Here is a 26,846-nt window from a genome sequence, read left to right as displayed (position 1 = left end):
GTTTTTTTTGTATTGTACTATTTTTGTTTTTATTTTTTTCTTTTTTTTCTCTTTCTTTTTTCTTTCTTTCCCTTTCTTTTCCCCTGGTTTCAGGTCTTTTCTGATTTGTATAGGGTATCTTTGCTGAGGACGTTGTTAACCTGTTAGCATTTTGTTCTCTCATTCATCTATTCTCCTCTGGACAAAATGACAAGAAAATCACCTCAGCAAAAAGAACAAGAGGTAGTACCATCTGCCAGGGACCTACTCAATACGGACATTGGTACAATGTCGGACCTAGAGTTCAGAATCATGACTTTAAAGATACTAGCTGGGCTTGAAAAAAGTGTGGAAATTATTAGAGAAACCCTTTCTGGAGAAATAAAAGAACTAAAATCTAACCAAGTTGAAATCAAAAAGGCTATTAATGAGGTACAATCAAAAATGGGGGCACTAACTGCTAGGATAAATGAGGCAGAAGAGAGAATCAGCGATATAGAAGACCAAATGATGGAAAATAAAGAGGCTGAGAAAAAGAGAGAGAAACAACTAAGGGTCACGAGGGCAGAATTCGAGAGATAAGTGATATGATAAGATGAAACAACATTAGAATAATTGGGATCCCAGAAGAAGAAAAAAGAGAGAGAGGGGAAGAAGGTATATTGGAGCAAATAATAGCAGAGAACTTCCCTAATGTGAGGAAGGAAACAGGCATCAAAATCCAGGAGGCACAGAGAACCCCTCTCAAAATCAATAAAAATAGGTCAACACCCCGACATCTAATAGTAAAACTCACTCAGTCTCAGAGACAAAGAGAAAATCCTGAAAGCAGCTCGGGAGAAGAGATATGTAACCTACAGTGGTAGAAATATTAAACTGGCAACAGACCTATCCACAGAGACCTGGCAGGCCAGAAAGGACTGGCATGATATCTTCAGAGCACTAAATGAGAAAAATATGCAGCCAAGAATACTATATCCAGCTAGGCTGTCATTGAAAATAGAAGGAGAGATCCAGGACAAACAAAAACTAAAGGAATTTGCAAACATGAAACCAGCCCTACAAGAAATATTGAAAGGGGTCCTCTAAGCAAAGAGAGAGCCTAAAAGCAACATAGACCAGAAAGGAACACAGACAATGTACAGTAACAGTCACCTTACAGGCAACACAATGGCACTAAATTCATACCTTTCAATAGTTACCCTGAATGTAAATGGGCTCAATGCCCCAATCAAAAGACACAGGCTATCAGATTGGATTAAAAAACAAGACCCATTGGGTGCCTGGGTGGCTCAGTTGGTTAAGCGACTGCCTTCGGCTCAGGTCATGATCCTGGAGTCCCAGGATCGAGTCCCACATCGGGCTCCCTGCTCAGCAGGGAGTCTGTCTCTCCCTCTGACCTTCTTCTCTCTCATGCTCTCTCTCTACCATTCTCTCTCTCTCTCAATAAATAAAAATCTTAAAAAAAAAAAAAACAAGACCCATTGATATGCTGTCTGCAAGAGACTCATTTTAGACCCAAAGACACCCCCACATTGAAAGTGAGGGGGTGGAAAACCATCTACCACACTAATGGACATCAAAAGAAAGCTGGGGTGGCAATCCTTATGTCAGACAATTTAGATTTTAAGACAAAGACTGTAATAAGAGATGAGGAAGGACACTATATCCTACTTAAAAGGTCTATCCAACAAGAAGATCTAACAATTATAAATATCTATGCCCCTAACATGGGAGCAGCCAATTATATAAGGCAATTCATAACAAAAGCAAAGAAACACATGGACAACAATACAATAATAGTGGGGGACTTTAACATCCCCACCCCCCAATTGAAATGGACAGATCATCTAAGCAAAAGATCAACAAGGAAATAAGGACCTTAAATGACACACTGGACCAAATGGACTTCACATATATATTCAGAACATTCCATACCAAAGCAACAGAATACACATTCTTCTCTAGTGCCCATGGAACATTCTCCAGAAGAGATCACATCCTAGGGCACAAATCAGGTCTCAACCAGTACCAAAAGATTGGGATTATTCCCTGCATATTTTCAGACCACAATGCTTTGAAACTGGAAAGTCGGAAAGAACTCAAATACATGGAGGCTAAAGAGCATCCTACTAAAGACCAGGAAATTAAGGAAGAATTAAAAAAAGTCATGGAAACCAAGGAAAATGAAAACACAACTGTTCAAAATCTTTGGGATACAACAAAGGCAGTCCTAAGAGGAAAGTATATAGCAATACAAGCCTTTCTCAAGAAACAAGAAAGGTCTCAAATACACAACCTACCCCTACACCTAAAGGAGCTGGAGAAAAAACAGCAAATAAAGCCTAAACCCAGCAGGAGAAGAGAAATCATAAAGATCAGAGCAGAAATCAATGAAATAGAAACCAAAAGAACAGTAGAACAGATCCACGAAACTAGGAGCTGGTTCTTTGAAAGAATTAACAAGAGTGATAAACCCCTGGCCAGACTTATCAAAAAGAAAAGAGAAAGGGCCCAAATCAACAAAATCATGAATGAAAGAGGAGAGATCACAACCAACACCAAGGACATACAAACAATTATAAGAACATATTATGAGCAACTCTATGCCAGCAAATTAGATAACCTGGAAGAAATGGGTGCATTCCTAGAGATGTATCAACTATCAAAACTGAACCAGGAAGAAATAGAAAACCTGAACAGACCTATAACCCCTAAGGAAATTGAAGCAGTCATCCAAAATCTCCCAACAAACAAAAGCCCAGGGCCAGATGGCTTCCCAGGGGAATTCTATCAGACATTTAAAGAAGAATTAATACCTATTCTCCCGAAACTGTTCCAAACAATAGAAATGGAAGGAAAACTTCCAAACTCATTTTATGAGGCCAGCATTACCTTGATCCCAAAACCAGACAAAGACCCCATCCAAAAGGAGAATTACAGACCAATATCCTTGATGAACATAGATCAAAATAAATAAAATCTTTAAAAAGAGAGAGAGAGAGAAAACATAGATCAAAAATTCTCACCAAAATACTAGCCGTATGATCCAACAGTACATTAAAAGGATTATTCACCATGACCAAGTGGGATTTATCCCTGGGCTGCAAGGCTGATTCAACATCCGCAAATCAATCAACGTGATACAATACATTAACAAAAGAAAGAACAAGCATCATGTGATCCTCTCAATAGATGCAGAAAAAGCATTTGACAAAGTACAGCATCCTTTCTTGATCAAAACTCTTCAGAGTATAGGGATAGAGGGTACATACCTCAATATCATAAAAGCCATCTATGAAAAACCTACAGCGAACATCATTCTCAATGGGGAAAAGCTGAGAGCTTTTCCCCGAAGGTCCGGAATGCGGCAGGGATGTCCACTCTCACCACTGCTATTCAACATAGTATTAGAAGTCCTAGCCCCAGCAATCAGACAACAAAAAGAAATCAAAGGCATCCAAATCGGCAAAGAGGAAGTCAAACTCTCACTCTTTGCAGATGATATGATACTGTATGTGGAAAACCCAAAAGACTCCACCTCAAAACTGCTAGAACTCATACAGGAATTCAGTCAAGTAGCAGGCTATAAAATCAATGCACAGAAATCAGTGGCATTCCTATACACCAACAACAAGACCGAAGAGAGACAAATCAAGGAGTTGATCCCATTTACAATCGCACCCAAAACCATAAGATACCTAGGAATAAATTTAACCAAAGAGGCAAAGGATTTGTACTCAGAAAATTATAAAATACTCATGAAAGAAGTTGAAGAAGACACAAAGAAATTGAAAAACGTTCCATGCTCATGGTTTGGAAGAACAAACATTCTGAAAATGTCAGTGCTACCTAGAGCAATCTACACATTCAGTGCAATCCCCATCAAAATACCATCCACCTTTTCCGAGAAATGGAACAAATCATCCTAAAATTTGTATGGAACAAGAAGAGACCCCGAATAGCCAGAGGAATGTTGAAAAAGAAAAGCAAAGCTGGCGGCAGCACAATTCCGGATTTCCAGCTCTATTACAAAGCTGTCATCATCAAGACAGTATGGTACTGGCACAAAAACAGACACGTAGATCAATGGAACAGAATCGAGAGCCCAGAAATGGCCCCTCCACTCTACGGTCAACTCATCTTCGACAAAGCAGGAAAGAATGTCCAGTGGAAAAAAGACAGTCTCTTCAACAAATGGTGCTGAGAAAATTGGACAGCCACATGCAGAAGAATGAACTGGATCATTTCCTTACACCACACACAAAAATAGACTCCAAATGGTTGAAATACCTAAACATGAGACAGGAGTCCATCAAAATCCTAAAGGAGAACACAGGTAGCAACCTCTTCGACTTCAGCCGCAGCAACTTCTTCCTAGAAACATCGCCAAAGGCAAGGGAAGCCAGGGCAAAAATGAACTATGGGGATTTCATCAAGATAAAAAGCTTTTGCACAGCAAAAGAAACAGTCCACAAAACCAAAAGACAACCGACAGAATGGGAGAAAATATTTGCAAATGACATATCAGATAAAGGGCTAGTATCCAAAATCTATAAAGAACTTATCAAACTCAACACCCAAAGAACAAATAATCCAATCAAGAAATGGGCAGAAGACATGAACAGACGTTTTTCCAAAGAGGACATCCAAATGGCCAACAGACACATGAAAATGTGCTCAGCATCGCTCAGCATCAGGGAAATCCAAATCAAAACCTCAATGAGATATCACCTCACACCAGTCAGAATGGCGAAAATTAACAAGTCAGGAAACGACAGATGTTGGCGGGATGCGGAGAAAGGGGAACCCTCCTACACTGTTGGTGGGAATGCAAGCTGGTGCAACCACTCTGGAAAACAGTATGGAGGTTCCTCAAACAGTTGAAATTAGAGCTACCATACGATCCAGCAATTGCACTACTGGGTATTTACCACAAAGATACAAATGTAGGGACCCGAAGGGGTACGTGCACCCCAATGTTTATAGCAGCAATGTCCACAATAGCCAAACTGTGGAAAGAGCCAAGATGTCCATCGACAGATGAATGGATAAAGAAGATGTGGTCTATATACACAATGGAATATTATGCAGCCATCAAAAGGAATGAGATCTTGCTATTTGCAACGACGTGGATGGAACTGGAGGGTGTTATGCTGAGTGAAATAAGTCAATCAGAGAAAGACAAGTATCATATGATCTCACTGATAAGAGGAATTCTCAATCTCAGGAAACAAACTGAGGGTTGCTAGAGTGGTGGGGGGTGGGAAGGATGGGGTGGCTGGGTGATAGACATTGGGGAGGGTATGTGCTATGGTGAGTGCTGTGAATTGTGCAAGATTGTTGCATCACAGATCTGTACTTGTGAAACAAATAATGCAACATATGTTAAAAAAAAAGAAAAAAGAAGGAGATAGCAGGCGGGGAAGAATGAAGGGGAGTAAGTCGGAGGGGGAGACGAACCATGAGAGACGATGGACTCTGAAAAACTGAGGGTTCTAGAGGGCGGAGTGTGGTGGGATGGGTTAGCCTGGTGATGGGTATTAAAGAGGGCACGTTCTGTGTGGAGCACTGGGTGTTATGCACAAACAATGAATCCTGGAACACTACATCAAAAACTAATGATGTAATGTATGGTGATTAACATAACAATAAAAAATTTTAAAAAAAAGAAGGAAAACACTTTGAGAAGGAGCATGTTTGGGTACCCAGCATGAAGCACAAGGCTGCCATGTGTCATAACAAGAGCAAATAGTGACAACAACACTTAGGTAGTATTTTCTATGGCTCAGACAACATCCTAAACTCTTCACTTACAAGTCATGTAATCCTCTAAAACAACCTATGCGATAGGTACTATTATCATACCCATTTCACAGATGGCAAAACTGAGGCACAGGACCTGCCCAAGGTCCAGAATTAAGTGAGCAGCAGATATCAACTAGGCAGGGATATCAACTAGGCAGTCTGGCTTCAGAGTCCAAAGTTCACATAGGAAGCACTTGATAAGTATTTGATGAGTTAATAGGGAGAAAATGAACTTGGCCATAAGTAAAAACATGCACAAAGAGAATACAACTAGGAACAAAAGGACATTGACTTCTTTATTCCCCAACTAACCAAAGGGTGAGCAACCTGTGCGGAAGGAAGCCAGCTGGCACGTGAAGGATTCCACTTGCGAAATTCCTCCATCATTAAGAATCAGGTAGCATCACCGTTCCAAGAAGAAGGTGGACCACTAACATACACACAAGGGCAGTGCCTAAGGACTTTACAGATAGTCCCTGACTTACAAGTTTTCAACTTTACAATGGTGTGAAAGAGACATGCATTCAGTAAAAACTGTACTTTGAATTTTGAATTTGGATCTTTTCCTGGGCTAGTAATTGGAGGCACAATCCTCGCTCATGATGCCGGGCAGGGGCAGGGGCAGCTCCCAATCAGCCTCAAGATCATGAGGATAAACAGTCGATACATTTACCACCATTCTGTATACCCAGACGACCATTCTGTTTTTCACTTTCAGTACAGTATTCAATAAATTACATGAGATATTCAACACTTTCTTATAAAATAGGCTTTGTGTTAGATGGTTTTGCCCAAAGGTAAATGTTTGAGGCACTTTAAAGTGGGCTAGGCTAAGCTATGACTTTCGGTGGGTTAGGTGTATCAAATGCATTTTCAACTTAAGATGGGCTTACTGGAACATAACCCCATTGTAAGTCAAGGAAGATCTGTACTACAAGTCATTTTCTTTTCCAAAGACCAAGATTTGTGGCCTAAGTGATAAGTTATTCTGTCTGTCAAAACTTTGTTTTAACTGTAATCTGGCCTGGAAACATAACATAGTGGGGAATTTAGAAGTTATTTTTAAAACACCTTTTTATGGTTTGGATTTTGTATGTATAAGTGTAGGAGGGAATGGAAATTTCAAGAAAAAAAATCAAAGTACATAAAATGCTCATTTTTCTTAGGACCCATTTATAGTCCCAAAGCCACTTTGATAGGGTCAAAACACACACACACACACACACACACACACACATACACACACACATCTATTCTGTGCAACTGCTTGTTTGTAGTAAGATCACATTTGCGATATGGGTATTAGAGTTTGTTCAGACAATAATAACAGATGTTTTTAAATACTAGTACAAATGGAACTAGAAATTTCCAAAGGAAAGAATTTATAAACTTGTATTGTGTGTGTTTCTGTGAAGCAGGAAGAATACTTAGAACACAAGAAATATTCACAATATAGAAAACAAAGGGTTTTTTTGCCCCTGAACTTAGGGATAAATACTAAAAGAGTTATTTAAAGAAACCAGGGCAGGGGGCATCATAAGGAAGGAACATGCAAAACTCGGTATCATTTTGCCATTAAAAATGTGGGGTGGTTGCCTCAGTTTCCCCAGCTTCTATTATCCCCAGCATCTGCTTCCTCTGATGGTCCCTTGGCATCCTCACAAACTTCTACAGATAGAATACGTGACCCAAGTTTTTCTAGGTCTTTCATGGTTCATTTCTTGATGTGGCGTTGTCCCTCAAGCTAACAACTCCTTTCAAATCTAGAGGTGGGGGGTTCTGCAGCTGGTAAGATTTCACAAAATAGTCGAGGGCAGAGCCACCAGGCTGGGGACAAGGATGGCTAAGACTTCCTTCTAGTCTTCCTGGCACCAGGCATGGGCTGGTGACATGGCCAGCACCAAGGCTGGGAGGATGAAAAACCAATTCGAGTTCAGTCAGCCAAGGACGGAGAAGGCAAAGAGGTCCCCGAAGGCCGGGAAGGCCAACTCTGTGCACCGTCAAGGAAGTCAGTAAGCATTGGCCAACATCAAAGCCAGGTTCCAGGCAGCCTTGTTTACTCCGCGTTCCACTTCATGCCACCTACCCACAGGTATTAAACATACCCAGAAAAAAATTCAGAGATCTGAAAGGGAATCCTGGCCCTAAACAAGGAAGAGGCGAAGAAGCCAGGACTGCCCCATCGTGCCCAGACCAAAACCTGATGTTGCGCGCTTTCTGCACAAAGGGCTTTCCAAACACGAAGTCTTAAGCTCGAGGCTCCATGTGTAACAGAAGCAACTTTGATTTTTCTGCCCTGGGATTTGAATCCAAGAGATCTGGCACAGCATGAATTAGTGAACACTGACATTCTTCCCAGTCCTTAATAAGGTCTTTTTACTTTATTTCTTCATTTCTCATAAGTAAAAATACTCTCAATTTTTCAGAAGCCCGTGGTTATATTTATGCCATCAGAAACAGAAGGCCTGACAAACACCAGCTGGGAACAACACAGTGCCTGCCTTAGAGTCGGCTTCCAATTCTGGAAGGGTTCTGCGCTGGACAGTCACGAATGAGAGTGTGCCCTATGCTGTTCTTTGAAGAGCATCTTTGTTTCCCGGGTGCTCTCCGAGGACAGTCCCACAGTGCTCCAAAGCCTCCCACCACCACTTCCACACACGCCGTTTGATACGCCGTGTCGCCTTCTTCCTCCTCTTATTGAGGCATAACATATAAAATGCATGAAGTATGCTGATGGCAAACAGATGACTTTGTATACTTTTAAGCCCTAACTCACCACCACCTGGGTCAAGATGGAGACTATTTCCAACATCCTGGAAGCTATCCTCGTACCCCTCACTGGTCAATCTTATCCCTTCTGTTGGTGTCCATTACTCCGATTTTCTTTTCAGCACAAATTAGCTTTGCCTGTTCTTGAATAAATATAAATGGTTTCAGGGGCGCCCGGGTGGCTCAGTCATTAAGCGTCTGCCTTCGGCTCAGGTCATGGTCCCAGGGTCCTGGGATCGAGCCCCGCATCGGGCTCCCTGCTCAGCGGGAAGCCTGCTTCTCCCTCTCCCACTCCCCCTGCCTGTGTTCCCTCTCTCGCTGTGTCTCTCTCCGTCAAATAGACAAATAAAAAAAATCTTTAAAAAATATATAAATGGCTTCATACCATAGGTGCTTTTGTGGTTGGCTTCGTATGCTCGATAAGAGAAACTTATTCAGGGAGTTCAGTGAAGGCATTCACGTGAAATTCATTCAGTAGATGCTTATGTCAGTTTATTTCTAACAGCTTTGTCGAGGTATAACCGACGCACAATGAATCGTACATATTTGAGGTGTACAACTCGAGATGACTCACACATGCACCACAAAACTATCACCATCCTCAAGATAATGGGCATGTCCAGCACCCCAAAAGTTTCTTAGTACCCCTTGGCCATCCTCCTTTCCTCCCCTTCCCTCATCCCCCCAAACACTGATATGCTTTCAGTCGTTACACATTAGTTTACATCTTCTAGAAGTTTATATAAATGGAATAATACAGTATGTCTACTTTTTTATATAGGTTCTTTCACTCAGCATACTTATATTGAGATTCATCCATGTTACAGCATGTACTGATAACTCCCACCTTTTTATTGTGCAGCAGTATTTCTTAGTAGAGGTAGTGAACTAAGTTTTATTTATTCATTCACCTGTTGATGGACATTTGGGCTGTTTCCAGTCTATGGCAAATAAAGCCGTTATGAACATTCATGGGCAAATCTATGTATGGATACAAATTTCCTTTCCTCTTGGGTAAATATTGGACCCTATGATAGGTACGCATGTAACTATTTAAGAAAGTGCCAAACTGTTTTCCAAAGTCATTTACCATTTTTAATTCCCGTGTATGAGGAAACCAAGTCCTCCACATCCCCATCAGGATTTGGGATGATCAGTCTTTTTAATTTTAGCCACTCTACTGGGTGTGTAGTCATATCTCACTGTGGTTTCATGTTGTCAATTTGTATTTCCCTAATGACTAAAGACGTTGAGCATGTTCTCATGAGCTTACTTGACAACCGTTTATCTTCTTTGGTGGAGCATCATTTCAAATCTTTCGCTTACTTTTGTGTCGGGTTATTTTTTCCTTACTTTGACTACTGGGAGTTCCTTATATATCCTGGATACAAGTCCTTTATCAATTATATGATTCATAAATATTTTCTCTCAGTCAGTGGCTTGTCTTTTCACTCTGTTAAGAATGTCCTAGAACAGGGCACCTGAGTGGCTCAGTCGTTAAGCGTCTAGTTGTTATGGAGGAAGTTGAGACCATAGATTTGAGGTCTTTTTATCTTTATAGGTATTTAGTTACATAAATTTCCCCCTAAGTGCTGTGTTAGCAGCATTCCACAATTTCTGATTTTTCATGTTTTCAATTTCATTCAGGTCGAAGTACTTTCTAATTTCCCTTTCATTTCGTCTTTGACCCATGGATCATTTAGAAGTGTGTTATTTCCAGATTTGGGGGAATTTTCCAGATACATTTCCATCATTGATTTCTAATTGAATCCCATTGTGATCAGAGAATAAACTGTTTGAGACTTGAATCTTGTTATATTGAGACTTGTTTTATGGCCCAAAATATGACCTATCTTGGTAAGTGTTCATCAGGCACTGGAAAGAATGCATATGTGATTTTGTTTGAGGGATGTTCTACAAATGTCCTAGGTCAAGTTGGTTGATAGTCATGGTCAAGTCTTCTACATTCTTACTAATATCTCTGTCCACGTGTGCTATCAATGTTAGGAAGGGAATGCTGAAATCTCTGACCATACTCGTGGATTTGTCTGTTTCTTTTTGCAGTTACATCAGATTTTGCTTCAGTAATTTGAAGCTCTTTATTAGGTGCATAAATGTTTAGGATTATTATGTCCTCTTGATAAATTGGTTACTTTGGTTATCAAATGACCCTCTTTATCCCTGGTAATATTTTTTGCTCCAAAATTTACTTTATCTGATGGTAACAAGGTCCCTCCAGCTTTCTTTTGACTAGTGTTACTATGGTCTATCTTTTTCCATCCTTTTAACCCATGTGTGTCTTTATATTTAAGTGTGTTTCTTGTGGACAGGACACAGTTGTATGTCTTGTGTTTTATCCAATCTGCCAATCTCTGCCTTGGTTGAGTTGTTTTTGTGAATATTAATATAATCATATTTAAGTCTACCAGCTTGCTATTTGCTTTCTAGTTGTCCCATCTGTTATTTGATCCCTTTTCCTTTTTCTGTCTTCTTTTGAATTATTTGAAAATAATAATAATAATAATAAATTCTATTGTTTCCCTTTTTTTGACTGGTGAGCTAAAGTTCTTTGTTTTGTTATTTTAATGGTTGTTTTAGGGTTGATAGTAAACATCTTTAACTCATCAGTCTTCCTTCAAAGTAATATGATGCCATTTTACATGTATTATAAGAATCTTACAATACTATATTTCCATTTATCCTCTTCTGGCATTAACATTTTATTATACATATACTCCCCAACACATTGTTATTATTGCTTTATTTAGAGTCGATCTTTAAAGGAGATTTAAATAATTTTTTTAAACCTTATATATTTATTCAAATCCTGGACGAACCCCTCTTGGGGCGCCTGGATGGCTCAGTAGGTTAAGCATCCAACTCTTGATTTTGCCTCAGGTCATGATCTCAGGGTCCAAAATCAAGCCCCATGTCATGAAATCAAAACTCCCTCAGCAGAGAGTCTGCCTCTCTCCCTCTCCCTCTGCCCCTCCCCCTGCCCCCCAACTTGCACATGCACATTCTTTCTCTCCAAAATAAATAAATAAATCTTTAAAACTTTATACATTTACCCATGTAGTTATCATTTCTGGTGCACTCATTTCCTTTATGGAGATCCATATTTCAATCTGATACCATTTTCATTCTGCCTAAAGAACGTCCTGTAACAATTCTAGTGGTGCAAGTGTTAGTACAGCATTTGTATGTCTGAAAAAAAATGTCTCTATTTTACCTTTTTTTTTTAATTTTACCTTTATTTTTGAAAGGGATTTTTTCTGAGTGGAGAATTCTAGGTTGACAGTTTTGTTCTTTCAGTGCTTTAAAGATGTTGTTTCCCTCACAGGAGAGACAGGAGACAAGGAATCTGCTGTATCTTGATCTTTGTTTCTGTGAGTGTAACATGTCTCTTTTTTTTAGGGGCTGTTGAATTTTTTCTTTTTATTACTAGCTTTGAACAACTTCATTACGGTGTGACTTGTGCTATTTTCTTCATGTTGCTAGTGCCTGGAGTTCATTGATATTCCTGAGTTTATAGTTTTCATCAAATTTGGAACATTTTCTTTTTTTTTTTTTAAAGATTTTATTTATTTATTTGAGAGAGAGAGAGAGAGAAAGAGCATGAGAGGGGAGAGGGTCAGAAGGAGAAGCAGGCTCCCCGCTGAGCAGGGAGCCCAATGCAGGACTCAATCCCAGGACTCCAGGATCATGACCTGAGCCGAAGGCAGTCGCTTAACGAACTGAGCCACCCAGGCGCCCAGGAACATTTTCTAATTTTTAAAAATTTTCTTTTCTGTCACCCCCTCCCCCCTCTTCTTTTGGTATTCTCATTGCACAGATATAAGCCCACGTGAAGTTGTCCCATGAATGCTCATGAATGTTCTATTCATTTTTTAAAATTCTTTTCTCATTTTGTGTTTTGTTTCAAAAAGTTTCTAGCTTTCTATCTTCAAGCTCATTCATCTTTCTTCTACACTGTCCAATCTGCCATTAATCCCATCCAGCATATTTTTCATTTTAGACTTTGTCATTTTCAACCTGAGAAGTTTGATAAGGTTTTTTTAGTTATCATCTGTGGTTCTATTTAACTTTCTGAATCTGTGAAATACTGTCTTAATAACTTTTAATAGCCTTTTTTTTTTTTTCAAATTCTAAAATCCATGTCAGTTCTGAGTTGGCTTCAATTGATTGTTCTCCTCTTTATGAAGAACAGTGCTGTTTTTGTGCTCCTGTGGGTGCCTGGTCATCTTTGAGCAAATGTCAGACATCTTAAATTGTACCTTTTTGGGTGCTAGATATTTTTACATTCCTATATTCATGAGCTTTGTGCTAGAATAGTTACATCATTCAGGAACAGTTTGATCCTTTCGTTTGTGATTTCCTTACATTTATGATTTGTTAGTTAGGTCCAGAGCAGTACACAGTCTAGGGTCAATTACTCCCCCAGGACCTTGGCAAGAGTTTCCTGAGTATTCTCTCCAATGTCCCCTGGATTGTGAGTTTTTAAAGTCTGGCTGCTAGGAAGAGTCACTACTTCTGGTACTGCACGAATGCTGGACATTGTTTCCTTCAATCATTTTGGATGGTTCTTTCCCAATCTCAGGCTGTTGTGTCCCATGCCTGTGCTCACTGGTCCTCCCTGAGGAGGACCCCTGCGGTCTCTGTGTCTTCTCTCAGTGTCGCTCCACTCTCTGGTACTCTGTCCTGCAGACTCTTGCCATCATGTCTCGCTGGACTCTCAAGCTCCTCAAATCAAGGAGTCCAGTGGGTTCTGCCTGGGTTCCCATTCTCACTTCACTCCAAGGGTAAGAAACTCTCTCAAGGCAGTTAGCTGGGGAAATTTTAGGGTTCAACTCATTTGTTTCCCATCTCTGAGAAATCGTTGCCTTATGCTGACCGATATCCATAGTTTTGAAAACCATTGCTTCATATATGTTGTCTGGTCATGTTTTGTTTGGGTTGTTTCAGGGAGAAGGTAAGGGGAAATCCAGTCCCTGTTGCTCTATCTTGGCCATTGTGCTCTTGTTCTAGATGGGAAGGTAAATCCAATCTTGGCTGGAATCAGAAAATTATTTTTTAATTTTGTTCAGTGTTATCTTGTATGGATACACTATAATTATTTACCCATTCTGTTGTTGATAGACTTTTGCATTATTGCCAATTTTGAGTAACTGTAAATGAAACTAGTTTGAATATTTTTACACATATTTTGGTGGATACATGCACTCATCTCCCTTGGGTAAATAGTTAAGAGTAGAATAGCCCGGTCACTGAATAGACATATGTTTAGCTTTAAGAGACGCTGCCAAACAGTTTCCAAAGGGGTCCACTATTTTAAACTCCCACCAGCAATGTACGGAAATTCCAGTTGTTCCACATCCTCATCAGCACTTGGTACTGTCCGTGTTTTTCATTTTAAGCTATTCTGGTGGTATCTCATTTTAATTCGTATTTCCCTAAGGACTAATGATTTTGACTGAGCACCTTTTCATATGCTTATTGGCCATAAGAATATCCTCTTACATGAAGTATGTATTCAAGTCTTTGGTCCATTTTAAAAAATTGGATTGCTTAACTTTCTTAATGACCAGCAGGGTTTTTTTTTAAATATGTATTCTGAACATGAATTTTTGTCAAATGTATTATTGTGACTATCCTCACCTGTTTATGACTTATCTTTTCCCTCTTTTTCTTATGATGTATTTCGATAAACAAAAGTCATCAGTTTCAACATAGTCCAGTTCTTTGGGTGTCTTGTTTAAGAAATTCTTACCCACCACAAATCATGAAGATAGTTTCATATATTTTCTTCTAAAAACATTACTGTTTTTTCCTTCTTTCTTCTTGAATACAGCAGCAATGATATGAGAAATTATATGTAGCTTAAAAACTTCTTTTTGCCCTTCTATCGGCCTTCTGTTCAATATCCAACTGTATGACACTGTCAACAGGCAATGTGAAGTCATGGGCTGCACATCCTACTACACTAATAGTAGGCTCTAAACCCATTACAAACAAGGTCTCCCGCTGTTCACATCATGACTTGTTAATCAGTTAGCAAAACAAATATTTTATTTCACCCTTACTTCATTCTGTAGTGTCTCTGTTCTTTTTGTTTGAGAGTTTCTATAAATAACAGGTTGAAGAGCCCTTTTCTTTGGCTGGGGGCCCAAGGAGTGAGTTTTTATTTCCTTCTTCTAGTTTTTCATTGTTTTCTAAATTCTTTATAAGACGTGCATACTTTAATTTAAAACGTAAACTTAAAAAAAAAAGCCATATTGAGCAGTTGTGATGAAAGTATACGTATGTTTTTTCATTTGTAGGAGTAAAATACGACATTTCACAGCTCTTTCCGGAACAGATTATGTTGACTATACACGTTATGACTTATAAAATCAACTTGCTCGGTCAATGTCTGTTGGGCAGACACCGTAGAAGTTTCATTAACTTAAAAGCTTTCTACAATTTCCATAGTTTCCCTTATTAATAACGTATGGTTTTTATTAAAGTCTTGGTCAATTTTTTTTTTTTCCTACTCTTGGTCTTACCTTATCTGCAAATGAAGCCACAGAAAGCTTTAAAAATACGATGATTTGCCAACTGTCATTAAAAATTACCAAGAACCCGGTGATGGGTATTAAGGAGGGCGTGTACTGCATGGAGCACTGGGTGTTATATGAAAACAATGAACCGTGGATCACTACACCAAAATCTAATGATGTATTGTATGGTGACTAACATAACATAATAAAATAAAATTAAATTAAAAAAAAATAAAAAATAAATAAAAATTACCAAGAACAGAGGTTGAGCAATCCTTTGTGATACTGTCCTTGTTGCAGGAGCAAGAGGAAGACACCTGGATAGAAATATCTGAAAAGAGCTACTGACGCTCTGCACCAGAGTTCTCTTCTCCTGCACCAATGTGAGACAGAGATGTATCCAGTCACCTGAGCCATATTTAGAAAAGCATAGTTTACTTGACAGCATTTACAAATTATGTCTTTTCCTCAGAATAACTTACACTGCAGAAATGCTTCCATATGCTAAAGTTGGACATGCTATTGTAATGAAAAAGAAAAAGAGAGGTCTTTTAGTGGGTAGTTTTCATATACATACTAAACTGCAAGATGCACAAATTAGTAATGCTGTCCCTTAAGAATTTACCATAAATGTTTTTCCAATTCTTTCTGCTGCTCTCTGCTACAGATTGGGAGTGGATTGTCATAAAACAATGGGTCAGCAGGGATTCAATTTTGATTTATCTAAGCAATGAGAGCAATTTGAGAGCAATCATAATTCTTATGTTTTAATGAAAAAATAGACTTTTTTCTCCAATCTTTTGTGTTCCTTCAAGTTCCGGAAGGAGACAACTCCCAACTTCAAATTCCAAAACACATATACATGCAGTTCACTCCTCTCTATCAGACTTTAGAGTGGCGGTCTACCAACTATGGGCATGGGCCAAATCCAGGTAACCACCTGTTTTTGTAAATAAAGTTTTATTGGAATACAGTCATGCACAGTCATTTACCTATTGTCTACGGCTGCCTTTGTGCTACAAAAGCACAGCTGAGTAGTTATAACAGAAACTTTGTAGCCCGGAAAAGCCTAAAATAGTCACAACTGGTCCTTTACAGAAAACCCATTTCTGACCCTTGTTTTACTAAGTACCTACTTCTCCCGTTGCAGAAATAAATGGATGCTACCATTGTCAGTACCTCTGCCAGGATTCTTAGGATAGAAGCAGGCAGGATGACAGCCACAGTTCCACAAAGCTCTAATGAAACAGCAGGAAGAAATTCAACACCCAAGAAAGTATTGAATCCTTTCTTCTCTAGGGTGAATGACAATGACTCTGGCAGCCAAAATGCATATAATTATACTTGAAAGCTGTCCTAAAATGTATGTTCTCCAAGGAAATTAATCTATAAAGGATTTTGAAAAAGAAATTAATGTATCTTTCTACTGCAAAGTTCTTAACAATATTTTGGGGAGATACCATATGCCAAGATGGGATACTCTCGGATCAATTTTAAAATTCAACATTCCAGGGGTGCCTGGGTGGCTCGGTCGGGTAAGCGTCTGCCTTCAGCTCAGAGTCCTGGGATCATGGTCTCGGGGTGCTGGGATGGAACCCTGCATCAGACTCCCTGGTCAGTGGGGAGTCTACTTCTCTCCCTCTCTCTGCCCCTCCCCCCACTCGTGCTCTCTCTCAAATAAATAAAATCTTTAAAAATAAATAAAATAAAATTCAACATTCCAAAGTAACTCATAAGCCTTTTTTCTTTCATTTCTCAGAACAAATACTTAAGAAAGATGAAGGCAATACCTATTTGTGAACCTTTTGTTCAGGATAGATAGATAGATAGATAGATAGATAGATAGATAGATAGATAGATCCTATATCCTACATCATATATATATATATATATATGTATATAATCAGTCATCAGGCTAACTTGAAAGATTAAGAGAAACAGCAAAGTAAATTGATCATTTATAAAATATTTTCAGCTATGATGGTCTATTTGAGCAACAAGAACAAAACACTGGCAAACTGATTCAACTATTCAACAATTCATTCGACAATAGAGTCAACAATTCAACCATTAGGATTAACAACCCTGATACTTTTAAACAGTAATAAATAATGTAACTTAATAATGAAAAGACAGTTGTCTTAGTCCACGCCAGCTACTATAACAAAAATCCCATAGACTGGGGGAGAGGGGGCTTATCAAAAACATACATTTATGTTTCACAGTTCTGGAGGCCCAGACGTCCGAGATTAAGGGGCTGGCAGATTTGGTGTCTGGGAGAGCCAATTTCACGGTTGATAGACAGCCGGCTTCTCACTGTACCTTCACCTAGTAGAGGGGGCCAGAGATTTCTTTAGGATCTCTTTTATTAGGGCAATAATCCCCTCATGACCAAATCACCTCCCAAGTGCCCCACCTCCAAATACCACCGCACTGGGGATTAAGTTTCAACATATAAATGTGGGGGGACACATTCAGTCTTTCATATTCCACCCTTGTCCCCCAAAATTCATGTCCTTCTTGTATGCAAAATATATTCATTCCGTCTGAATAGCCCACAAATTCTTAACTGGTTCCAGCATCAACATTAAAGTCTAGGTCCAAAGTCCAATCTAAATATCACCTAAATTTGTACAATTCACCTGAGGCAATCTGCTCTCCAAATGTGAACCTGCTGGATCAAAGCTGTTTCGTGCTTCTGAAATACAACGGTGAGACAGGCACAGGACAGGCAGTCCCGTTCCAGATGGGAGAAAGAGGAAAGAAGAAAGGAGTAACAAGTCCCAAGCAAGTCCAAAACCCAAGGGGGCAAATTCCCTTAGACCTTAAGGCTCAAGAATAATCCTCTTTGGCCTGATGCTCTGGCTCTCCAGACTCAATGGGACAGTGCTTCTGCCGGCAGCTTTGCTGGGTAAGGTTGAGGCCCCAAGGCTCCCGGTTGCCCTGCCCCCACAGCTTTGGGCAGCCCTGTCCCCTCTGTGGCTCTCCAGGGTTAGGGCCTGGGATCATGGCTCTGCTGGGAGGCCTGGTCCTTTGAAATCAAGATGGAGGCAGCCACGCCCCTGCAGCTCGCTGGGCACAGCCCGCGCCTCACCCGGTTGCCGGAGCAGCACCTGGGGCAGCCGAGGAGAGAGTGGAGACCACCTAGAGAGGTGGTAGCTGGAGGGTCGGGCACAAGCAACCCCTCCTTTGCATTCTCCCATTGTCTTGGAAAATATTCCCTGGTTTCTGTGAGATGGTGGACTAGTCTCTCATTATCAAATGGTCTCTTGGCCACACCCTTAGTGTTGTCTCCTGAAGACTCTCTCTTTCTCTTCAAGACGGATTAGCTGAGAATTTTCCAAATCTTTAAGTTCTATGCTCTGCTTTCTTTCCAATTAACAATTCCATCTTTAAGTCATTTCTCCTTTCTCACATTTTACCACAAGCAGGCGAGAGAAACCAGGCCACTCCTTCCACATTTTGCTTCGAAATAGCTTCAGCTAAATATCTAATTTCATCGCTTGCAAGTGCTACCTTCCACAAAGGCGAGAACACGAACACAATTCGGCCAAGTTTTGTTTTTTTGGTTTTTTGCCACTTTATACCAAGCCTGGCTTGTCCTCCAGTTTCCAATAACATGTTCTTCATTTCTGTCTGAGACCCATCCTTCACCATCCGCAGTCCAGCACCTTCCTGTCCGGGATCACCGTTCTCTGAGTCTGAGGCCCAACCTTCACCATCCGCAGTCCAGCACCTTCCTGTTCGGGATCACCGTTCTCTGAGTCTGAGGCCCAACCTTCACCATCCGCAGTCCAGCACCTTCCTGTTCAGGATCACCGTTCTCTGAGCAGATGAGGCTTTCTCTACAGCCCTCCTCTCCCCTTTCTAAGCTCGCACCACAAACACCTTGAAAAGTCCACCCGTGGCAGTGTAGGCTCCTCCTAGCACGCACTTCCCTGTTCTTCCGGTCCCTGCCCGCCACCCGGTTCCAAAGCCACCCCCACCATCTCATGCATTTGTCAGAGCAGCACCCCCACTTCCCAGTGCCCGTTTTTGTCAGAGTCAGTTGGGGCTGCTAAAAGAAAGTACCAGACACTGGTGGCTTATAAACAAGAGAACTTCTCACCGTTCTGGAGGCTAGAAATCCAAGATCAAGGTGCCTTTTCTGGCTGGCAGATTTCTTTTTTTTTTTTCCATTTAGTACGTGCCCTCTTTAATACCCATCACCAGGCTAACCCATCCCCCCACCCTCTCCCCTCTAGAACCCTCAGTTTGTTTCTCAGAGTCCATCGTCTCTCATGGTTCGTCTCCCTCCGATTTCCCCCCTTCATTTTTCCCTTCCTACTATCTTCTTTTTTTTTTAAACATATAATGTATTATTTGTTTCAGAGGTACAGGTCTGTGATTCATCAGTCTTACACAATTCACAGCGCTCACCGTAGCACATACCCTCCCAATGTCCATCACCCAGCCACCCCATCCCTCCCAGGGCAGGCAGCAAGCTCTCTCCAGACTCTAATACGGGCTCTAATCCCTTTCATCAGGGCTCCTCTCCCCTGACATAAGCACCTGCCAAAGGCCCCACTAGCAGATACCATCATACCGGACATGAGGTTTCAACATGTGAATTTAGGGGGGGACACAAACATTCAGTCTACAGGAGTTGTCCTCTCTGACTTCCTGAAATTATGAATGGGAATAATGCAGCGAAGTGAGAGGGGTATAAATTTCCAGTGACTCTAACAAAATGATGCTTAGACCTTGGCCTGGTTTTCTATTCATTCATTCATTCATTCAGTTGGTCACTCAACAAGTATTTTATTGAACACCTACAACATGCCAGGCTGCCTTCCAGGAGCTGGGAAGACAGCAGTTTCGTGGAGCTAACATCCCAGCAGGGCATACAATACAATACAGTTCATATCTGGTCTGGAAAAACAAAGCCAGAACATAAGCCACAGACCTAAAAGAAGTTAGACGATGCAGACAAAAGCATTAAGAATCTTGCAAGAAGGATCTCATCCAGGCAAACCCTTGTGCATACTCTTGTCTGCTCCCTTGTCTCCCAGATTTCCGCTGTGAAATCCCTCTCTCGGGAAAGCTTCCAACCAACTCGGTCACACTCAGATACGAACGCCTGACCTACCATCCTTCTCAGAAGTGTCTGCATTTTGTGACTTACAGAGAGGAGGAGCGCCTAGGTAGCAGAAAGGGGTTTTCGGGACCTACTCAGAGTCACCTCATGCATCTGCTTCTAAGGAAGCATTTATCATGCACCTGTTCTGGTTCAGCTTGTTTCGGCAGCAGCGAATAGCTCATCTGCTACAAAACCCACAGAGCCTGAAGGGAAGCATGCTTGATACTGTCCGTGTGTCCCCCACCCCCATGTTCTGTCCACCCTTCTCCATCCAGCCCTGTTGCCTTGGAGGCCGGCCTCTGAGGACCGGACCAAGGGATTTTTGTCTTCTTTTGGTTGGGCTCAGCTCAAGGGAGTCCCCAGGCGGAAATGGAGAAGGGGAGGAAAGAGAGGGCCAGCTCTTAATTTCCCTGCTCCCTCCTTGCCTGGCTGCTGGTTGCCTGGGGCTACGTCCTCCTAGCAAAGATCAGGGCTCCCCATGGGGCTCCTCTTGCATATAGCTACAGTTAAAGCTCTAGCTAGCTCTCTCTGTAACCATTAGTACCCGCGGCCCCTGAAGGTGCCCCTAGAGGGGGTCAAAGCTCCACGCTGGTGCTCCACCACTCCCGGGTGGGTAGTCTTCTCAGTGCCCCCTCCCTCGGGGTCCCGTCCTCAAGGACACAGCCAGCAACACCAGCGATGCTCTCAGGTCGGACCCCGACTCTGGGCACCAGCTTCATTTTTAAGCTCCGAGGATTTAGGAGGGAGAGGAGGACTGGTGAACATTCTAAAAGGGGTGCTCCCTTCTCAAGATTAGCGGCGACTCCCCCCCAAAGAGAACCAAACACGGGCAGATGCCTGGAGTGCCCCTAGCCCCTTGTGTGGAGAAGCAAAGCCTCTGAATGGTCATGGCTTACCTTTCTGTGTTCAGTGGAGGGCTGTGGGCAGACGAGCTGGAGTCCAAGCAGTAGGAGGGAACCCAGGACGCTGAGAAGGAAAAACAGCAACAGGCAGGGCCATGAGTGTGTCGCGGGCAACAGCACCCAGTCAAAGGCAGCAGCTCTGCCTCAACCCTGGAAGGGAGAGAACAGCCCAACCCCCTCCCCGGGATGTGACCCAGCCAAGGTGCCAAGGGCCAGCCTCGATGCAGGGAAGGCAGCCCAGGGCTGTGTGCTTGGCCAAGGCAGGGGGCAGATCTGGGATCAAACCCTTTACCACTCACCAGCAGGGTTTCTAGGTCAGGGTGTGGAACCTCAGGAGCCCCAGTCTCCTCCTGGGTAAGAGGGGGCCGACAACAGAAGCTGGCTCAGAGGTTTGGGGAGGATGGACACAGAGAAAGTGCTAGTGCATGCTTGGTCCTAGTGGAGCTGGTCAGGTCCAGATAAAAGTGGGGCTCTGAACTTGGCCAGGGAAGCTCCTCTCCTACACCCCATGCTTCCCTTGGAGGCTTCCCTCTGCCCGTTCTTGGCCCTCTCATGTCACAGATGTTCTCCATGGGCGGGATTAGCTGTGTTAAGCCCTACTGTCACCAGCCCTGATTAGGACTTGTCATCAAATAAAGGGAAGGTATGGTATAGGAGCCAGCTGGCCCTGAGACAGCAGGGTGTGCTGGGAGGGATGACGCCTTGGATTCGAACACACTGAGACTAGAATCCCAGCTCCACCATTCCCATCTGGGTGATCCTGGGCAAGCTAATGTCTCTGACCCTCAATGTCCTCACCTTCTGGAGGGATCACGGGATGACAGAGGTGGAAACCCCCACACAGCTGGTTAGTCAGAGGAGAGACAAACATTGTCAATTAACTAAAATGCCCAAAGTCCCTTGACTTGAAATCATCAATGCCATTGTTTGAAGCCTCCCTGCAAAAAGGGCACTTGTCCTACTTGGTTGTCTTTTGGATCCTTTTCTAGGGTTTAACCCTGAGGACAGTTGAGTGACCCGGGTGGTCCTCACCCTTTTTTAAGGCTTCCAACACAATTGTGAGATGTGAAACACTGCTCCAGTCCAAGCAGAACTCACTGTGTGGAGGTAGACATGAGGAAACCTGTCTGAACGTGGGGGTTAGGGCGTGTGGAGTTAGAAAAGCCTCCCACCATCTCTAAGTATCCTAAATGCCGCACTAAGCTCCTCTTTGTATGAAAATTAGCCAAGCCCTGGCAGACCACCCAGAATGGATATGAACAGACTGGTCAGAGATGGCAATGGGGCAGGAATCGGGGCGAGGGGGACATGTAATGAGGTGCCAGATGCATCCTTTCCAAGGCTGTCTTAGACTTGCGGCTGGGGCCCCAAAGCTGAGGCCCAAGGGTAGTACATAGACACCCATTCCAAACAGGAAGGGCTGCACCCTCTATTGAGGACCAGAAAAGGAGGTGCCCCCTCTGCCCCACCCTCATCCCATGTTGTCGCCCCTCCCCACCTCCAGCCTGCACAAGGAGCGGGCCAGAGGATGAGAGAAGTTTGCCCTGTGTGGATTTCTTTGAAGAGAGATGCAGGAGTGCTGAAGACAGCCCCCTCCTCTCCTGTAGGAGAAGAAAAGTCAGAGGTCCCTCCCCAGACAAGCAAGAAGGACTACCATGTAGAGAGCTTTATCTGAGCCCCCATGTTTGGGATATAAGGACTGGTGCCAGATTCTCCCCTGAAAAGTAGCTAAAGGACAAAACCTAGCTGGAGTGTCTGGGAGGGCAGAGTGGAGAGAGAGGGCTGGAGCGGGGACAGCCTACATTTCTGGAACTTGCAGGGACAGAAGATGCTGGCTTTTTCCCGTCAATTGAATGCAGGCACCATGAAACGCTGGGTTTAGGTTGTCTAGAAAGGACCTCATCAAAGGCTGCTTGCTGGGGTCAGGTGATGTGTGGTGGGTACCCATGGAGTATGGGACTTGGGGGAGGGTCATAAAGAGATGTGTAGCAGGAGACCCCAAGTGAGGGGGAGGTTCTTAAGGACCACCCAAAGTGCCCCAGGAGAGAATGCAGAACTTAGACATCTGCCAACCCACGATCAGCAACACCAGATCACCAGGAGCACCAAGTCCATGGAAACCCTCTGCCCAGTTACCTCTCCTCTCCCCTGCTCCACCCTGGAGCCCCCAACAGTGGCAGAGGGAGGGGCTGGGCAGAGAACTGGGCTGTGAGAATCAAAGAGTTGGTTTATAACTTGCTGAGGATCTGACCAGTGCTGTCCAATAGAATTTTCTATGACAATGGAAATGTTCTATTTCTGCACTATCCAGTGCACAGGTACACGGATCTGATGGTGAAGTGACTCATGTTTCAGAAGAATACCAAAAACTACTGAAGGAAAACTAAAACTACAGCTTCTAAAAGGACAGGCATTCCACCAATAAGGCTCTCCCTTCCTACACATATACCTTTTTTGGACTTTTCTTTTTAAATATTTGTTTATGTATTCCAGAGAGAAAGAGAGCAGGGGGAGGCGCAGAGGGAGAAGGTGGGAGAATCTCAAGCAGACTCCCCGCTGAGCTTGGAACCCGATATGGGGCTCAATCTCACCACCCTGAAATCATGGCCTGAGCCGATATCATGACCAGAGCCAAATTCAAGAGTCGGACGCTTAAGAGTTGGAATGAGCCACCAAGGTGCCCTTTCTTTGGACTTTTTGATACTTAAAAACAAGACTGCTCATTAACCTGCAACAAACAAGAAAACTGCCCAAGATGTCCTCCAGCCACAAGGCAGGGGCATCTAAAGGAGTGGGTGTGAACACACTGGTGGGAAGAGAACAGGGATGTTCTAGCTGAATCCTTACTGGATCCAGTTTGTCCTCCAAACCTAGGTGCATGTGCATCTCAACTAGGAAGTCCATGCTCCTTAGTTACATGAGCTTGTGCAAATAAATCCTCTATGGACCTCCGTTTCCCCATCTGTAAAATGGGAATAATATGACCTGTCCGGCCTCCCTCAAATGAGTTAAGGTGAAAGACAGCCTTTCATGAACCTGTGCCTACAACTCTGAATCATGATAACACATTCTGGCACTGTTTACTCATATAAAAAAAAAAAACTAGATTGGAGTGGTTTTGTTAAAAAAACAAACACCAGCTCCATAAATGTGTTATACCTCAGCCCTTCCAAGTTCTTGGCAGACAGCGAAGCCACGTATTTATAATGCAATCAGGAGCACTTTTGGGTTTTTTTGTTTTTTTTAATAATTTTTTATTGTTATGTTAATCACCATACATTACATCATTAGTTTTTGATGTAGTGTTCCATGATTCATTGTTTGTGCATAACACACAGTGCTCCAGGCAGAATGTGCCCTCTTTAATACCCATCACCAGGCTAACCCATCCCCCCACCCCCTCCCCTCTAGAACCCTCAGTTTGTTTTTCAGAGTCCATCATCTCTCATGGTTCGTCTCCCCCTCCGACTTACTCCCCTTCATTCTTCCCCTCCTGCTATCTTCTTCTTTTTTTTTTCTTAACATATATTGCATTATTTGTTTCAGAAGTACAGATCCATGATTCATCAGTCTTGTACAATTCACAGTGCTCACCATAGCACATACCCTACCCAATGTCTATCACCCAGCCACCCCATCCCTCCCACCCCCCACCACTCCAGCAACCCTCAGTTTGTTTCCTGAGATTAAGAATTCCTCATATCAGTGAGGTCATATGATACATGTCTTTCTCTGATTGACTTATGTCACTCAGCATAACACCCTCCAGTTCCATCCACGTCGTTGCAAATGGCAAGATCTCATTCCTTTTGATGGCTGCATAATATTCCATTGTGTATATATACCACTTCTTCTTTATCCATTCATCTGTCGATGGACATCTTGGCTCTTTCCACAGTTTGGCTATTGTGGACATTGCTGCTATAAACATTGGGGTGCACATACCCCTTTGGATCCCTACATTTGTATCTTTGGGGTAAATACCCAGTAGTGCAATTGCTGGATCGTAGGGTAGCTCTATTTTCAACTGTTTGAGGAACCTCCATACTGTTTTCCAGAGTGGTTGCACCAGCTTGCATTCCCACCAACAGTGTAGGAGGGTTCCCCTTTCTCCGCATCCCGCCAACATCTGTCGTTTCCTGACTTGTTAATTTTCGCCATTCTGACTGGTGTGAGGTGATATCTCATTGAGGTTTTGATTTGGATTTCCCTGATGCTGAGCGATGCTGAGCACATTTTCATGTGTCTGTTGGCCATTTGGATGTCCTCTTTGGAAAAACGTCTGTTCATGTCTTCTGCCCATTTCTTGATTGGATTATTTGTTCTTTGGGTGTTGAGTTTGATAAGTTCTTTATAGATTTTGGATACTAGCCCTTTATCTGATATGTCATTTGCAAATATTTTCTCCCATTCTGTCGGTTGTCTTTTGGTTTTGTGGACTGTTTCTTTTGCTGTGCAAAAGCTTTTTATCTTGATGAAATCCCAATAGTTCATTTTTGCCCTGGCTTCCCTTGCCTTTGGCGATGTTTCTAGGAAGAAGTTGCTGCGGCTGAGGTCAAAGAGGTTGCTGCCTGTGTTCTCCTTTAGGATTTTGAAGGACTCCTGTCTCACATTTAGGTATTTTAACCATTTGGAGTCTATTTTTGTGTGTGGTGTAAGGAAATGATCCAGTTCATTCTTCTGCATGTGGCTGTCCAATTTTCCCAACACCATTTGTTGAAGAGACTGTCTTTTTTCCATTGGACATTCTTTCCTGCTTTGTCGAAGATGAGTTGACCGTAGAGTGGAGGGGCCATTTCTGGGCTCTCGATTCTGTTCCATTGATCTACGTGTCTGTTTTTGTGCCAGTACCATACTGTCTTGATGATGACAGCTTTGTAATAGAGCTGGAAATCCGGAATTGTGATGCCGCCAGCTTTGCTTTTCTTTTTCAATATTCCTCTGGCTATTCGGGGCCTCTTCTGGTTCCATACAAATTTTAGGATGATTTGTTCCATTTCTCGGAAAAGGTGGATGGTATTTTGATGGGGATTGCCTTGAATGTGTAGATTGCTCTAGGTAGCACTGACATCTTCAGAATGTTTGTTCTTCCAATCCATGAGCATGGAACGTTTTTCCATTTCTTTGTGTATTCTTCAACTTCTTTCATGAGTATTTTATAATTTTCTGAGTACAGATCCTTTGCCTCTTTGGTTACATTTATTCCTAGGTATCTTATGGTTTTGGGTGCAATTGTAAATGGGATCGACTCCTTGATTTGTCTCTTTTCAGTCTTGTTGTTGGTGTATAGGAATGCCACTGATTTCTGTGCATTGATTTTATAGCCTGCTACTTGACTGAATTCCTGTATGAGTTCTAGCAGTTTTGGGGTGGAGTCTTTTGGGTTTTCCACATACAGTATCATATCATCTGCAAAGAGTGAGAGTTTGACTTCCTCTTTGCCGATTTGGATGCCTTTGATTTCTTTTTGTTGTCTGATTGCTGGGGCTAGGACTTCTAATACTATGTTGAATAGCAGTGGTGAGAGTGGACATCCCTGCCGTGTTCCTGACCTTAGGGGGAAAGCTCTCAGCTTTTCCCCATTGAGAATGATATTCGCTGTAGGTTTTTCATAGATGACTTTTATGATATTGAGGTAGGTACCCTCTATCCCTATACTCTGAAGAGTTTTGATCAAGAAAGGATGCTGTACTTTGTCAAATGCTTTTTCTGCATCTATTGAGAGGATCA

General features: G+C 42.4%; 1 protein-coding gene across 1 annotated transcript in view; it reads right to left on the bottom strand.

The window, feature by feature from the left end:
• The window catches only part of THSD4 (thrombospondin type 1 domain containing 4), a 572,226-nt gene that overhangs the window by 507,835 nt on the left and 37,545 nt on the right, over nt 1-26,846 (bottom strand). Inside the window, exon 3 of the mRNA XM_025884296.2 lies at nt 21,111-21,180. Coding sequence (XP_025740081.2) covers nt 21,111-21,180 — 70 coding nt within the window. The remainder of the gene's footprint in view (nt 1-21,110; nt 21,181-26,846) is intronic.

Source organism: Callorhinus ursinus, unplaced genomic scaffold (genome assembly GCF_003265705.2).
Source record: "Callorhinus ursinus isolate GAN/ISIS: 27379988/994484 unplaced genomic scaffold, GSC_fseal_2.0 scaffold25, whole genome shotgun sequence".
Classification (NCBI taxonomy): domain Eukaryota; kingdom Metazoa; phylum Chordata; class Mammalia; order Carnivora; family Otariidae; genus Callorhinus; species Callorhinus ursinus.
The sequence above is the reverse complement of the archived record's forward strand: the minus strand, read 5'-3'. Positions and strand labels throughout refer to the sequence as shown.